The sequence below is a fragment of the Mercurialis annua genome, linkage group LG2, assembly GCF_937616625.2.
Source record: "Mercurialis annua linkage group LG2, ddMerAnnu1.2, whole genome shotgun sequence".
Classification (NCBI taxonomy): domain Eukaryota; kingdom Viridiplantae; phylum Streptophyta; class Magnoliopsida; order Malpighiales; family Euphorbiaceae; genus Mercurialis; species Mercurialis annua.
Genome location: NC_065571.1, coordinates 10,698,088 through 10,713,805, shown reverse-complemented (window position 1 = coordinate 10,713,805; position 15,718 = coordinate 10,698,088). Strand labels below are relative to the sequence as shown.

Sequence of the window (15,718 nt, the reverse complement as noted above, 5' to 3'; positions counted from 1 at the left end):
TCGCATCACAACTAACTTTTTTAGGTGTCATTTGAATAGATGGTGTAGCCGAGATTTGTAGTCCTAGTTATGTGTCTCACAATTTGTTTGGTTTAAATCAAATGTACACTTTTGATCCTCGGTTTGTTTGAGCATCATATTCTCATTGTACTTTGAAGAACAAATTATATTGAGGCCCGTATGCAGTCTTTAACTTTAAGGGTGTCAAAATGGGTTGGCGGGTCATAAACGTATCGTGTCGACCCATTCTATTGACACGATTAGAGTCAATACGAACACGAGCCATTTAACTAATTGTGTAAAAACCTTTAACCCTAACACGGCACGAATTTTAAACGGGTGACACGACACGACATGATTAACATGTTAAGATAAACGGGTAACATGATTAACACAATTACACGAAAAACACGACACGACTAACACAACCCATTTAACATTTAAAAATATTTAAACCATAAAAATATAATTTTAATCTCAAATTTATTAATTAATACTCTAATTATAAAAAATTTAATATAATTAATTTTATTTATAAATTAATATAATATATTTAATTAGTTTAAGTATTTTATGAAAGCATAATTAGTTTATTTTTATAAATAATATATTTGTAAACGAGTTAGGCGGGTTAGATGAGTTCGCGAGTCAATCCGTGACACGACCCATTTATTTCGTGTCATAAACGGGTTAACACGTTTATGACACGAACCCGTTAAGCCTCAACCCGGATTCGTCAAATTTAAGTATTAAGCGAATTGTGTTATCGTGTCATGACCCATTTTGTTACCCCTATTTAAATTTAAGTGAAATAAAAAAAAATTAAATTTAAAAGTAAGAAAAGTAAAAATAAATTAAATTTTTTTAAATTATTGAATTTCATAAATCTATAATTTATAATTATATTTGTGTCAAAACTGAGTTTAAAGACTAAATTGAAATTATTTTCTTTAGCTAATTTTTTTGATTTAAATGACTAACACAGAAAATAAGAAAAAAAATTTAATTGTTGATTATAAAAAATAAAATTCCATATCATCCGATTTTTAAATAGGAAGAATAAAAGTATAAATTATAACACACACGGGTATCTTTAAACACAAGAATGAATTTACAATACGGTTATCACTAATACTATATTAAAATCTTTAAAATATGTTTGAGGCACGAATCCATACTTAGGAACTTAATCTCAATAAAAAATAAAATGCTAAAACATTCAGTCAATTTTATTTGACAAACGGACCTACCAACCGAACCTCTAGATAAATATGATTGCTGATCCGATTAATTACCTTAAGTTTTACCTAATTCAGGGGTGTCAACCAGACCTACCAACCAGTTCCCTTGATAGAACTAGTTGGCGGTCCGGTTAAGGCTTAAATGAGCCAACGCAAACCTCAACATATATAAAATTAAATATTATATTTATCATTTTTCAATTGCGATTTTTGAATCAAACAGACCCCATGTTAGTAGATTATAAAAATATCAATAGATTCCACCAGAAGGGGTATTGCACTGTATGGTCGTATTCTTTGTCCCATCATAATTAATTTTCTTCAAGCTTCATTTTGTGCCTCAACTTTTAAATTGTAATTTTGTGCCCGATATTAGTTTTCTAGAACTCTAACCCTATACAGCAAAAAGACTACATACAGAGACTAGAGCACAAAAATTCGAACTCAACTCTAATTTTCACATTCATTGCAGAAAACATAGGTGGCCAAGAAGATTGAATACCATCCACATTGTTTATTCATTTTGCCCTTTCTACAAAGGCAAACAAAATTGATGACTTCGAAAGTAACTTAACTTGTAGATATCTTGATTTTATTGCCCCTTTAAGACAAAACCAAGAATTCATATTTAACCAATCAAGAGACTAGCCTTAATTATATTCTCACCTATTGAAAAATTGTGGAAGTTATGAATTCGAGTACTTATACGGTATTGAATAACTTATACGGATCATTAGCCCTCCGATAAGCTATTTTGATCAATTAAAAACAATATTCTATATTATTTTATATAAATAGGTTTAGGTACCTAAATGACTTAATTTTTTTTTTCGGTACAAAAATAAAAGGCAAAGTCTAGAGAAAAGCTAATTAATCGCAACTAAACAATCATAAGCTACTCCATGGTTATCATAAATAAGCCACAGAATTATAGAAGACGGGGGACAGTCATGTCTGGGAACACCGATAGGATGATTAACATTAATAGAGATCGAGTGATTCCCAGTGACATTCGCTTCTTTATAGACATATGTATAATCAAAACTACCAAATCTCTGCTCAAAATAGCTTGAATAGCTTAAATAACATCCAAAACCGTCCGCCATTTTATTTTTATTTATTTAAAAACAAGAAAATGATTTTAACGGGTCAAAATAGTTGAGAGTGAGTTATATTAACTCAGATAAATTTACAGTATTCACAAAGAATTTATATCTAATCCAGAATAATAAATTCAGAAACAGATATGATATTTTACTCAAACAAATTTATACCACATCAAGATATAATTAATTATCAAACAATATCGACAGGTCATTTGGGTGATCCCTACTAGTACACAATTTAAAACAAATCTGTCAGCAAACTTATTTATCCATTCATTTAATTATTTATCTATCTGATTGAGTCACTGATCATTTAAAATATAAATTATTTTAAATTTAATTCCGTTCTCCTTATTTTTCCGTATCAAAATTTAGAATTGTAAAAAAAAGACTTTTTAGTTTTTTATAAAATTGATCTTACTAGCATATATAACATTGCGTCACATCAACTTTAAATCGCGATTGATGATATATTAAGCGAAGGTCGAAAAATGATATATATGTCACGATTTTTAAAAAGCCAAACTATTTTTTAAATTCAAAACCTTTGCGTTCTTTTACCATTTACTACTAAACCTTTCAATTTTCGAAATTATGTTCAATTTGAATTTTCTTTTTATAATTGCATCTAAAATTTTAAATTTTATTTTTCAAATTCAAACGTTTTGTGCCTTTTATAAATTGTTATCAAACTTTCATAGTAACTCTTTTTAGAAGTTAGATAATATTCCTAAAACTTGGTTGTAGTTGATAAAAATTATAACGGTTTGAATTTTAAAAATTAAATTTAAAATTATTAATTATCCGACGTGGAACGAAATTGGTTTTCTCGATTTTCTATTAATTATTAAAATTGTTAATTTAATGAATATTAACTATTAGAGGGTTTACAATATTAAAGAAGTTAATAGTTAGAGAAATCAAATTATATTATTAAGAAAATAATAAATTGAATTGATTATTTTTATAAACTTATTTTGATTTTGATTTTATATATTTTAAGAATCTTGACACTTCTAATTTTTGATACTTTAGAGGTACTTCTGAATCTAGTGGTTTTTATACTCCTATATATATGTTCTTATTTTCGATTGAGTTACATATTTCTAGACCTAGTGGTTTCTTTATGTTTGTCATGAGTTTTTAATCCTTAAATTATCTATTTCTACCGGTACAATAGCTGATCGATGATAAGGATGACAAATTATAAAGCGTCTTCATTTCTTGACAGTATCTATAGCAATTCTCATAACACGTATATGATTATATAAATGCTGCACTTTTTGTGTTGTCAATTTTAGTAGGGCTATTTTTATGTTTTTTTTACATGTTGTTTTCTTATGTATAAACAGAATTTTCCAGAGAATATATGACGAAAACTTCTGTTACACAAATTCATTATGAGATATTTTTTTGTGGTGCAAATTTAATTTTGTTTTGTTGTTCTTTTTAGACAGCTTTGTGTTTGTTTGTTTTTGTTGCCCAGTTTCCAGAGCTTCGCCCTGACTAATCCGGATCTGACCCGTGTCGCGCACCTGACATAGTGGGTAAGTATGCAGCAAAGAGTTTCTGCATTCATAAGACTCGAAACCGAGACCTTATTTAAGCGATACCAGACCGCTTACTACCACTTGGACCAATCTCCATTGTTACAGCTTTAGTGTTTTCTTATATTGATCCAGTTTTGTTTTTCTTTGTTGCCTTATTACGCCATCATAAGAAAACTGTTATTCAATTGCATTGATTCATAGAATAGATTCAGTGGGTACTCGTCATTATAATAGAAATTGCTATTCCGTAGTTTTATAAAATAACTAATCCTCTTAAAATTTAAAAAATAGATATTTTATTTTTTATGATATATAGCTATTTCATCCAATAAACCAAATATAATGAGATGTTTTTTTTAAATTGTAGTCGAAAAGTCAAAAAAACGCACCCGAGCATCTCAACTAGCTTGACATCCTCATAGCGTATGCATCATTTTTTTCACTACAATCAATAATAAAAAGAAAAATTTACAAAATAACGTTACAAAACAGATGAGGCATACCTCAACCAAAAATGAAACCGCTCAATATGTTCTTTAACTAAGAACAAATTAAATGCCAGATCAACAAAATCAAATCAACAAGCAATAAGAAATTGGCCAAGTTTTCGAAAGTTTAAGCTAACCAGCTGAGAAAACTTGAAGAATCCAACATTGCATCCTGCATAACTAGATGAGCCAAACTGATGATTAACACCAATGCCCACCACACCATAACATCAAACAAATCTATAGCCAGGAAGATTATTAAAATTAGATCCGATGCCAAAAGAGAAAGCACCTCTGGCGAGACCCTCTCGAGTTTCTAATGACACCACCAGCTCCTACCAAACCCTGTGAACCCGCAGTTGAACCATCAGTGTTAACTTTTTCAATTTATTAAAAGAGGAGGATGCTAATTTACTTGAATAATCTTGGGTGCCCTACCTGCTATTTCATTGATATTCATCATGGAAAGGATTCTTAATTCATCTGAATTGTTATACGCATATAGATTAGGTAGATACGAACAAATTCAAATCGAGATTAATTAAATTTGAAAATTTATACCATAAGTTATGATAACTTAAGGAATAATGTAATATTGAAACAATTAAAAGAAAAGAGATACAAAAAAAGATGAAGATCAGGTTTCTAATAAAAAGTCCTTAATCCCAAACAATTACAAAAGGTTTATTTATGTCAAGTTAAAATAAGGGAAAGTCTACACTACTTGAAGAGATAAAATCTGTTATGGCACACATTTGAGGTGCCGCTGTTAATTAGAGACTTTTCTATAATTGATCCAAAAATAGCTTGTACTACTAACATATCCATATTTAAGACTCTAGTAGTTGATTTTCATCTATTAAAAATATATAAACATGATATATAAAGTTTAACTATTTAACATTCTCCCTTAAACTAATGATACGACAACAACAAATTGAGAGTTTATCAAACAAAAAGCAAAAACATGAAGAGGTTAAAGATTTGGTAAAAAAACGTCTACAAGCTGTAAGAAAGAGAAGGCAACGCCGAGGATTCATTCTGAAGGTGATGACGAATAATATGACGATCAATTTCGATATGCTTGGTCCGTTAGTGAAAGACCGAGTTATGAGAAATCTGAATAACACTCTTATTATCACTATGTGAAGGAGTACTAGAAAAACATTCATATCAACAAGAAATGTCAGACATACGGGGTATTACATAATTTCCCCTTATAAAAATTCGTTCTCGAATTTTCTTATAACTTAATTATTTTACTCTGATAAAGATCTTACCATTTTTTTATACCGCTATATTTTGTTTGTTTAACTAGATTGGAAAAGGAAAGTAGAGAGATAAAAAAGAAGAAGATGGAAACTAGATGTTCAATAAAAATTCTTTAACTTTGAAACATTAGAAAATCTACTATATATAAGCCAAACTAATTTATACCATATATAAAAAGCACGGATGGAGGAGGGAGGACAGATATATTTACGTTAATGTTTTTTTTATTTTGTAAAATATAATTATTAATAAAAAACTATTGAGATTATAGAGTTAGAACACAAATTAAAATAAACTACTTAGAATACTATGTTAAGATAAACTCTAAAATACTAACTAAAATAGACTATTTTAAATATTTAATTATTATTATTCTAATTATTATTTAATTATATAAAATTTTAGTTAAGATAAACTACGTTTAATAGTAATTTATTGTCATTATTATTTTATATTTATATTCTCTATTCCAAATTAATTATCATTTTAATGATTATTTGATACTTTGCACTTAAATACAATTTATAGTTATAGTTATTATTATTAACTAAATATAAATATAAATATTATTATTCTAATTTATAATAAATATAATTATCATTATTTGACGAGTCACACTACGAATGATTCTAGTATAAAATAAAGACTACATTATGCTTACATAAATAGAATATATAAAATCTAGCTTTTTAACAAGTTTGAATAAAAAAAGATATTAATTTATCAACTTTATATTGGTTTATTTATTTATTTATTTTTTCTAAATTCATTTCATACATAATTCAAATAACAAACGATTTTTTTTTTTAAATCTAACAGGGCTAAAAATCAATTTAGTTAATTTTTAATTTTATGTTTCAATTGTAGCCACTTATTTAAATTGGATGTCCGTCATGGTTGGATTTTTTGATTATAAATGGCAAATTGGAATATAAAACAATATGAAAGACACATTTAGATTTGTTTCCACTTTAATACAGAAACTTGTTTGAAATTGAAAATTAAAAAATTGAAGTAAGGCGAGATATTTTTGGATGATTAAGTTCTTTTATGAATTCACAAATTAAATCAATACATATTTTTCTTTTTAAATCTAAATAACACTATTAAATGTTCAATTTTGATTTTTAATTTGGTTCGGTTAAATAGTAGGTTTGAGTTTTATTTTGTACAACCTCATGAATTTTATCATAAACAAGGATATAGAGTAGCAATATTATTATTTTAACACTTGTACGTTCTTATAAGGATTAGTATTATAAAAATTGACCAATTTCATTTTATTGAGTTTTATATTTAGATACTTTTTTTTACAAGTCGATACAAGTTACAATTCAATGTAATAATTGAGGTTATAGGCAAAAAATGACTTTTACCTCAACAAAATACACTAAAAATGGGTGCTATCTCTCCAAATTATGGCATGTTTATTGATTTGAAGAAAAACTAATAATATAACATTTTAAAAGATGTGATAAATTTGAAAAACATGTAAAATTGATAAATTTTTAAAATATTAATTCTTCTTATGATTATATGTATGCATCTCTTATATCCAAATGTAGTTTTTTTATGTTTTATCTAACTAAGTAGGGTGCACGAAATTGTGATTTTGGTTTTTACCTAATCCCAAAATATTATAAAATAGACAAATTAATTAACATATTATAACTTAGGAAAATGTGTTGCATAACATGCATCTTATTATTACAGATCAAAAAATTTGTAACTGGTGGACAGCTATTTGAGATTGTGATAGTTCTAAATATATGGTGTAGAAGGATCTCGAAGTGATTCTGCAATACATTTTTTTAAGCCTAATGGTGGTTCAGTGAGTAGATTGCCCACAGAAAATCATAAAAGAACGGTAACCAAATAAAATAAAAAGAAAAAATGGTCAATTTGTTCCTTTTATTTTATAAGTTAGTGGCTCTTAAATAGAAAAAGACAATCAACTTCCCTAATTTAATCAACTAAATAAAGATATTAAGCTTTAATCTAAGCCTAGCTACAAATCTAGCTATACAAGTGGGTTAAATACTTCATAAATTACTGAACTATAAATTTATTTTAAGAAAATTATCAAATTTTAATTTATTTTAAAAAAATTACCAAACTTTTAATTTATTTTAAAAAGGATCGCGAACTTAATTTGATTTATTTCAAAATGGTTGACAACCTATCAATTTATTAAAAAAAAATAGAGATATTGGCAAAACAAATCCTAACGTTTCATTTATTTTGCGATTTAAGACTAATGTTTAAAACCTTGCGAGATAAATCATAACCTTTTCAATTTTTGCAATTGTAATCTAAACCGTTTTCCAGCCATTATTTGCTTATGTGGTAGCCATATTATTAGTATATTAAATCTCAATATTTTAATATTTTGTAAATAAAATCCCAACGTTTCGCATTTATGTAACTTGTAGCCTAAAAAAGATGACAAAAAGCTGAAATTAGAACTTGGGCTACAATTTGCAAAAATTGAAAAGGTTAGTATTTGTTTCATAAAGTTTTAAACGTTAGACTTAAATCGCTAAAAAAGTAAAATATTAGGATTTATTTCGCCAATACCCAAAAAAATACCATGTTAATTTTTTGAAGGTAAGGATGTGGTGAGCCAGTTTTATTATATGGCTGTGGAGGGTCGTTATGTGCATTGCACGCTTACCGATTCGGAAACTAGTGCATTAACTCATATTTTTTTAGCGCATCCAGATTCAGTGAGGTTATTTCGAGACCACCGTTGGATCATCGGTATGAATTCCACCTACAAAAACAACAAATACCACATGCTTTTCTTTAAGATTATCGGGATGACTCCGTGCAACAAGAACTTTATTATTGCGTATCCAATTATAAAATATGAGACTCAGTAATATAACATAGATATAGATAACTATTGAAAATTTCTTCCTTCTAATTTATAAGCAATGAATAATTATGAAATAAAGACTAAATTTAAGATTTTTTAAAAAGTAAAAATCCATTCATATTTAATAAATAAATAATTTATAATTTGATTTTCATAAATTAATTATAAATTAATCCATGTGTTAAATATGAATCATATTAATTTTTTTAAAAATAAAATATCCTTGCTATAAATAAAATTTTAAAAATATGTTTTACATATAAAATTATATACTCCTACTGATATATAAACATTTGCTGAAAGTTTTCGTTTTGTCCAAATATTTAAAACATCTCGATAATGTCTAAAATTATATTATATGTCCTAACATAAAAAGGAGTGTGCTAATGCTTATGTATCGTTAACGTAGACTTTCACATATTTACCATGTATGAAAAACATTTTAAGGTTTTGACATAATAGAAACTTTTGCTAAATATTAAGCCCTTTTTGGATCGTTATCTGCATCTTTTGCTTTATATTTTTCATACATGACAAATAGATGGCAGTACGTCAATGACATATTAGCATCAACACATTTTTGGAACATTTTTAAAATGATATAATACGATATGACCTATTATCGAAACGTTTTAAAGATTTGGAAAGAATGAAAACTTTTCACTAAACGTTTGGTATTTTTAAATCATTAGGTCATATATAGATGGAAATTAATATGTATGTTGTTAAATTGGTAAAAAAATTTATTTTGAACTACATGTTTGTTTTTTTTTTTGGATTATTTAAGCTACAAATTAAACCGAATTATATTTTTTTTCAACAATCAAACTGTTTTTATAATTCCAGTTCAGTTCAATTTGTAGGTGAAATTAGGTTTTGTACAACTCTACGCTACTACGAAGCTAATTAGAGTGAGAAATTAACTTCTGTAAACCTTCAGTATTGAGGTTGGAATCTTTGAAAAGATATAGTTATTGTTAGGTTAAACTGTAACTAAAAACCGTTATGACTAGATATGGATAAAAATGGCGGTAATAAATAACTCACAATCTAAACTAAGTAAAAAAAGATTTTACTACTCGGTAAAACTCGTGTAAAATTCTCATCCGCAGTTAAATCCGACCTGTCATGTCTCAATTTACTAGGTGGGTCCACCCAAAGATTCACTAATGGCATATCCGTAATAAAATAGGAATTCATGTCTAATTCCATCCATTAAGATAACGCCAAAACTCTCCCTATAAAAACCCTTCACGCTTCACCACCACCACTCTTACCCTTCAACCACACTTCTTCTTCATCTTGTTTTTAATTTCCGTTAAATTTTGCATTGAATTTTTGTCCAGTTATTAAATTACAGTAAATACATGAAGTTTTTATTAGAATTCGTGACGTGTTGCACGACAACCCCTGCGAGCAGCACCTCATGCAGGGACGACGACGAAGCTGACGGAACTCACGGCGGCGATAGGCGTTCGGAGGAGACGCGAGCGTTGATGACAATTGTGTCGAGGAGATGTAAGAGTAAACAAAAAAAGAGGGGTAGAGTAGGAGCCACGTCTGGTGCGGTGGCTGATGATTGGAAGCCGACTTTAACTTCTATATCGGAGGATACCGTGGCGGCGCAGGCGGCGGAGAAGGCGGGGAGGGTGGTGAAAAGAAAAGGCGGCGGTGGTTGTGGTGGTCGAAGCGGGTCCCGTAATATTGCTAGTATCGCTGGCTATAATGAAGATAGGTAAGCTTTCTTTGTCAATAATTATTGTTTTCGTTTCTTGAAATATCCGAAATTTAGGGTTGCTGACTTGCCTTACTTATCTTGTTTAATACATATTTAACTATTTTTAAGATACCTAATTAAAGATAATTAAATAACCCTTGAAAAAACATTTAATTATAAGTTTAATGCATGTTCATGGTATATTTATATGTATTTAATATTTTGGAAATCTTTTTATATATATAACTAATGAACTGATTTATTTTGAATTTTTCAGGCGAAATAAGTTCACGATGATTCCAACTTTCTCTGCAACGCCATTTATGATTTAGCAGATTTGGATTTATTGGATGTAAATAATATAAATTAGTCAAATTATGTGCGAATTCTCAGAGGATTGAGTTGAATTAATAATTGGAAGTTCTTATAAAACTGCTAATTTTTGTTCATCCATAACGTGTTGGTATTTGTTAATATTTCTTTTTGAATATAATGCGTTATCGATCCTTATGTCCATCTGTGTATATAATGATAAATTACGTTTAGCTAATTGATTTTGTTTTCTAAATTGAATACTTATACGTTGTAAATTGATGTGCTGTGAGAATCTGTTTTTTTTTTTTTTGTAACTTATAAATTTTTAGTTCTGGATAGATGTGGCCACAGTTCGGAACCGCCGGATCATGATTTAATAAAAATATAACCAGCCTTGAGCTGTTCTTTGATCGGCTCTGGAACGGTTCAGAATCAGCTGGTTCTGATTTCAGTTCAGGTATTGACCGGTTTAAAGATAATATTTTTTATTTAAAATTAAAAATAAATATAATATTAAAATTAAAATTTCAAAATATGGATCTCACTTGATTATAATTAACATTAAGTATTTAGAGATTATCAGACAGTAAATAAAATTACTCCTACTATAAAATTAAATATTTAATTAATAGTTTGGAGTTCTGAAAAAACAAATATTCGATCTATATAAAATCAAATAATAAATAAAATATTATTTAGCTAAAAATAAATGTGAATAATATTATAAAGTGGTAATTTTCTAAAATATATGTTTTGATAACTTATTTATTCTTTTACATGTAAGTATTTGATTTTTTTTTCTGACTTATTTTATTTACAATTTTTTTTTAATTTCACAAATATCTTTTTTCAGTTTTGAGTTTTCACCCAATTTTGGTTTTCGGTTTTTAGGTTCGCTCGACCGAACCGACCGATTGCACAACCCTAAATTTTAATAATTTATTCTCTTTTTTTATAGAATTTTTTCTAAAATTTTTTCTAAAATTTTTTTTATTGTGTTTTTATAGTGTAACAATAGTGTTTTTATGGTGTTTTTATAATGTAAGAATTGTGTATATATAGTGTATTTATGGCATGCTTGTAGTGTTTTTGTGGTCTATACCATAAAAACACTGCAAATACACAATAAACAATGCAAATACACTATAAACACTGCAAATGCACCATAGATATACTAAAAGAACGGCAGAAATACACCAAAAAACATAGATATCTCGAAAAACACTAGAAATACACTAGAAATACACCAAAAATACACTATAACGTAAATATATTATAAAATCACTACAAATACATTATAAATCAATTTGTTCTTTACAAAATGAGTAGTAATAAACAAATCTATGAATAAAAAAAAAACAAAATAATTATATGAATAATAGAACAATTTTATAAAAAAAAAATTATATATCTACAATAATTTATTTACAAAATGTTTAAATCATCATAAAAAATATAAAAAATTACACAAATCTAAAAACGATGTCGAGAAATTCATAAAGCGAACGGAAGAGACAAACGGGCTAGCGAGAACGGAAGAGACGAACGGACTAGCGCGAACGGAAGTGACGAACGGAGAAACGACCAGAAACGACGAAAAATCCATTGTAAGTAGACGAACGGAAGCGCGAAAGGAACAGCGAACGGAGAAGACGAACGGAAAAGCAATCGGAAGAGACAAACTGAAAATCAAAAGAAAAAAAAAGAGAACTTTGAGAAACAAGAGAGAGGAAAAAGGGGGTTATGTAAAAATTTAACCTAAAATGAGATAACACTAATTTGTTAATAAGTTATAAAAATAGGTAGCGTAGGAAATAAGGGAAAGATAGCCAAAAATGGTGTAAATATTTTGGAAAAAACAATTATTTCGTAAATAATTTCTATTATAAATTATTAAAGCTATTCAATCCATAAATATGAAAAATTAAATATTTAAATTATATATAAACAAACAAAAAAAATTGAATATAATTCTCTTTTTTCCTCAAAGAATTAAATATACTTATAAATTATAGCTAATTAAGAAATACAAAAAAAGACAAATATTTGATTAACATATAAAAACAAATTATTTTAATAATTAACTAAATATAGTATGATAAGTTTAAATATATATATATATATATATATATATATATATATATATTTCAATGAGATAGACCCGGCTTTCTCATGGTTCTGAGCCAGTTTTGATTCGGTTTATAATTTGATCGGTTTCGCATCGGTTTACTTGCTGAACTGAACATAGCCTCTTCTAGTTTTTGAATTAACATCGGACTATCTTAAATATATGGATTATTGATGAGCTATATGTCAAATGTTATGGTAAAATGTTATATGTAAATTTGTTAAAAATTCTTCCTTCTTAAAAAATTAAAACTAAACTTTAATATATAAATTTAATTTAAATATAAATACTAACTGAGCTTTAAATTATATATCTTTAATTAAATTTGCAAATAGTGAATATATGATATATTGTATTTAATATGATAACATATTTTGGTTATGATTTCCTATTTTTATATTGGCTATCTGCTTATAGCAATGTTAGTTATGTAATATAAAATGTGCTTATTTTCAAAACACACAATAACATGATATTTTATTAAATTTAGGTAGAACTCATCTTCAAGACTTTTATGTTTCTTTTTTATTTACTTCGTTTTCGGTCTACTTCATTTCTTTAATCGGAATTTATATTGTAAAAGGCATCTGTAAAAATTATTCCATTGATTATGATAAGATTGCTAGAATGACAGTTTTTTAGTCCATATATTTCAGTGTGTTTGGTATAAATGGTTGCTTTTTCAATACTAGTTTCATATTAATTACGTTATGTACATAACTCGTAATATGATACCAATTTATTTTATTAATTATACATATTAAATTAGGTAGCATTTCTGTTAATTATATTAATAAATGTAGTAGTGAGTGAAGCAGAATTCGGAGGCCGCTCGCTTAACCTTATTTTTCTCCATATATTTTTTTTGATGCAAGTATCAGCATCAACTAATATAATTTTACAATCACTTTTGATAATTATAAAAATAGATAGTATTGTATGCGGAAGATATTTTCCATTTTTATATTGAATATTTTTGTGTTTTTAACTCAACTCACATTCTTTTGGAAGAATTTTTAGCAAAAACTTAAAGATAAGGATTATGGCTCTGTTAGAAATATTGAAAGAAATATAAAATGATAAAAAATGATAAATTTTATTTTTAATAATTGATAATATTACATAGCTTTTTATAATAACAAATAAATACATAAATTAAAATAAAATATTTTAACTAATGTTAACCGCCAAAACTACTTTGATCAGCTTTTAATTCAAATAAAATAATAAATATTCAATTTTCAATTATTTTTAAAGTTGTCTAGCACTCTTTTGTCATTTATGTCACGACCCAAAATCGAGGGCCGAGACCGGCGCTAGGGAATGAGAGTTGTAGCTCCGAAACCCGTAGAAAGCCTAAATTCACTATAAATTTTTCGCGATTAAAATATATATAATTATGCATAACACGTTTTCAGAAAACTTCTTTAACAATAAAGTATTAGATATCAAAATATCATATTCATTTTCCGAAAACCGATGCAAAACGATTCGTAGAAACCAGGGTCTTACCAATCGATATCTCATATCTAGCACTACCCTGTTTCAATTCATAATCACAACCAATTCCACTCATGGACAATTGGTAAAGAAATTAAATAGTAAGAATATAGTGTTATAAAACCATGTATATATATTTGATAAAATCAAAGTTAACAGTTGAACTTCGTTCGATACAAAAATCAAATATAGTTTGACATCTACTAACTACTGCAGCTCTACGAATTGAAGCGTACTTCAATACATACTTCGATTATTACAGACTTCCTGAACAAGAATGGAAGCCATCTCTTCAAATACTATCACCTGAAATAAAACACTGTTGGGGGTCAGACAACGCTGAGTGAGTTTACATGTTACTAATGGTGTTATATAAAATAACATCGCATTTAAAACAAAACATATATATAGAACATAATATATATCAAGTATAAGATCCGATCGAAACCTTAATCTTAAACCCATACTATTTCCTATAAATATCCTACTCATACTGTATCCGTTCATATTACATCAAATTATTTTAATCCAAGTGGTACGGTCCCGAGATAGTTCAACCGAGTTACTCGTTACCACGTGACATAGTCCCGAGATAGTTCAACCGAGTTACATCATGTCACTGCTTAATCCCAAGGTGTAAGTCCCGAGATAGTTCAACCGAGTTACTCACTAGATACGGGTCCCGAGATAGTTCGACCGAGTTACCTCGTATCTACCAAGCATAATCCTCCTCATTCCCAAACATAATCATCATATAATGAGCTCATATCAAACATTTTTAGATACCAACATCTATTAATGCTAATTCTATGACTGACCGGACACTGGTGATCACACAGCCTATTGACGCCCAATAGGTAGCTCGTTTCCTCGGATCACTATACTAGTTTTATTTTATAAGAAACAAACATTCAATAAGAAATAATAATCACTATAAATAATAATTCTTTATGCGATGCATTAATAATAATGATAATAAAATAAATAGCTTTTATTAATAACACACAAAAGTAAATTGTAAACTCACCACTTGCTATCCATAATCTTTGAGAATTAACAAAGCGGTATAGCGTTCGTCATGTTCCGAGTCCCGTTAGTAATCGTCTCGCCGGGTCTACGAAAATTTGATAATTCCACGAATTAATAAAAATCTAACTAGAATCACTTATCCAAAAATTGGGTTTCTAGCCAACTTCGGCTATCGAAACCGCTTAATCAAAATAGCCCATACTCAAAACAAGTTGGACATTTCGATAGTCCGTAACATTGTCTACGACTTTCATTTAGATTCAAACTTCATTCGACGTCTTTAAAGTTTCCAATATTTTCCTCAAAGATAGTTCTTTAAATTTTTTCTATTTATTTCGTGTTTTTGGACCATCTTTGAGCTACTAAAACTGTCAATTAAAGTGGTCCAAATTCGAAATAAAATTGACATTCCTAAAGCTCGGAATGTCGTCTAAAACTTTTGTTTAGACCTCGGAGTGAAACTAGCACCCGAAGGTGTCAGAAATCAATCCTGA

General features: G+C 27.9%; 1 protein-coding gene across 1 annotated transcript; it reads left to right on the top strand.

Moving 5' to 3' along the window:
* Window positions 1–9,801: 9,801 nt before the first annotated feature.
* Window positions 9,802–10,802, top strand: LOC126667045 (uncharacterized). The gene is made up of 2 exons (XM_050359992.2): window positions 9,802–10,270; window positions 10,530–10,802. The coding sequence occupies exons 1-2, from the start codon at window positions 9,903–9,905 to the stop codon at window positions 10,582–10,584; spliced, it is 423 nt and encodes a 140-aa protein (XP_050215949.1). The 5' UTR covers window positions 9,802–9,902; the 3' UTR covers window positions 10,585–10,802.
* Window positions 10,803–15,718: the final 4,916 nt, after the last annotated feature.